The sequence below is a fragment of the Salvelinus sp. IW2-2015 genome, linkage group LG9 (assembly GCF_002910315.2).
Source record: "Salvelinus sp. IW2-2015 linkage group LG9, ASM291031v2, whole genome shotgun sequence".
Taxonomy (NCBI): Eukaryota; Metazoa; Chordata; class Actinopteri; order Salmoniformes; family Salmonidae; genus Salvelinus; species Salvelinus sp. IW2-2015.
The window spans coordinates 20,474,119-20,476,483 of NC_036849.1; the positions used below are offsets into that span (position 1 = coordinate 20,474,119).

At 49.5% G+C, this 2,365-nt stretch overlaps 1 protein-coding gene across 1 annotated transcript; it reads right to left on the reverse strand.

Moving 5' to 3' along the window:
- Positions 1 to 84: 84 nt before the first annotated feature.
- On the reverse strand, positions 85 to 2,137 carry LOC139028239 (uncharacterized). The gene has a single exon (XM_070445207.1). The coding sequence runs from the start codon at positions 2,045 to 2,047 to the stop codon at positions 458 to 460; it is 1,590 nt and encodes a 529-aa protein (XP_070301308.1). The 5' UTR covers positions 2,048 to 2,137; the 3' UTR covers positions 85 to 457.
- Positions 2,138 to 2,365: the final 228 nt, after the last annotated feature.

Here is a 2,365-nt window from a genome sequence, read left to right on the forward strand (position 1 = left end):
CTCTCTCTCATCTCTCTCTCTCACATACACACATCATATCAAATGCAGAAATGAGAATTCTGTCACATTTTTCTATATTTTAATAAATATTACATAGCATAGCTTGTGCATATTAACATCATGATTCATTGTAAATAATTATACATGACAGGCTTACCTAGAATATAGGCTACATATTCCATAGTATAATAGTATAATATAACATTATTTTTGACAAATAAAAGCGACACTGCCATCATTACGATTGATGTATATAGCACATGACTGAATGGACAGACAAAGCAATGGGCTATGTTCATTAGACTGAAGAAACAAGAGTTTAGATAGAGCTATATCGTTATTTTACAATCTAAGAATAAAGGAGATAAGTTACCACACTGCTTGAACATGTGGAATCTAAAGTGCTTTATCAAATCGACTTCTCCTAATTCTTCAAATTGAACAATTGGTTTCCCTGTTACTCCAGAGAGACAACTTGGGAAGTGCTCTCAAATTCACACTTCACCCCGCTAATGCTGTCCACGCTTGGCTGACTGTTAACTCTCTGATGCGTGTGGGAAAAGGGAAAAGTCTCGGACCGGGACATCCTCCCTCTGCCCTGTGAGGAACCGGAGGAACAGTCAATTACCAGTCTCATGAACTCGGGGGCAGTGAATCGCCGCAGTAATCTGGTCCCCAGCCCGGTGAACCCCGGTGGACGGACAGGAATCTTCTCCGGCTCCATCTCTGCTCTGTGGAAGAGTAGTTTGTTGAGTCGCCCGTTCGGCGGGAGGCTGCCGCGCTTCTGACTCCCTCTCCTGCTTGATTGAGCGACGTCATTATTATCATTTTTTGGCGCCGTGATGGAATCCTCGGGTGCTCTCTGAGATTTATTTTTACAGATTAAAAGTGCTTTTGGTGCCGTGACGGTTTTGTCAGTGTCGTTTGTCACCTCCCAGGTGCTCTTTTGACATTCAATCTTTGCTATCAGGGATCTCTCGTCCTGCAGCGAGGCTCTCTTTAATTTACTGCCTGATAGGCTCATGTCACACACATCACCCTGATAGGACTGCTTTCTGCTGCTCAGGAGGTCCAGGTTAAATGGCTTTGCTTTGTCCCAGAGTGGAATACTCTCTGGCTCCTCCTGTTTCATTCCTCTGTGTCTGTTGACATCTTTCTGGCATGGCTCTGGGTGATGGCTCAGTGTTTTAACCCCCCTCATGTCCTGTAGCTTATGGTTCTGTATCTGTTTGGCTGTGAATATGTCATCCTGTTCTTCTTCTGACAGGGCCCTCTCAAGGTGATTCCTATCTAGAGACTGATTCTGGCATCTGATGCGCGCCCACAGTTTGTTACTGTCCCCGACCCTCAGCTGTCTCTGGAACACGCCAGGCAGATGGTCTTCATCCTGGCTCTGGAACTGTTTAGAGAACCTCTCCAGAACCTGCCTGGGGAGCTTGTTGGGCTGCTGCCACTCTGTCCCGGCCTCCATCCCAAATCCGACCTCCCCTAGTGGGTCATCTGACACTACCCCCCTCCTCCCAGAGTTCAGGGCCTGGACACAGTGGTCATGCCCAAAGAATTTGGCCACCTGGATGGCAGAGTGGCCAGCCTGATTGGTGCGGTCCAGTCTCAGGCCCATTCTTTTGAATGCCCTGACCAGGAACTCCAACACGTGGCTGTGGCCGGTGTAGGCTGCGTACATCAGGGCGCTGTTCCCCCAGGCGTCAGATACATCAGGGTCGGCGTTGAACTGCACCAGAAGTTTGACCACGTCCAGGTGGCCCAGCTCACAGGCCAGGCTCAAGGAGGTACGCCCGTGCTCATCCTGGCAATTCACGTCGGCCCCTTTTTCCAGCAGCAGGCGGGTAAACTTGGCCCGGCCCCCGGGGTCCTGCAGGCAAACAGCGAACATCAAAGGGGTACGGCCATTTTCCGTCTTGGAGTTGATTATGCGGTTGTCCAGCGCATCCAGGACGAAGCGCGCCAGGTGCACTTTGCCATCGTGCATGGCATCCAGGAAGGTCTTKGTGCCAGAGCCCTGGCGCAGATCCTTAGGTCTCATCATGCTTGACGGTAACTTCTGGTGGTGAGCCTCAGACTCTTCTGAGATAGGAACGGAGAGTGAATCAGGGCCCCCTCTGTGTTGACAGTGAGTGTATTTACCTCAGAGTGAGCCTCAGCGAGGAGCTGCCTGTGCTTTTATACCTCTCTCTCTACACACCCTCCCCGCGTTGTCAAGGAAACAGCCATCTGAGGTCCATTATGCTGCTGCAACATCCATTCAGAATAACCTCCCTCCGCCGGGAGGAAATATATGCTATTTGAACTGAATAATTACTCAAGGAGAAAAACATTGCTGCGTTTTTGATGTGTGCCAGGTTAA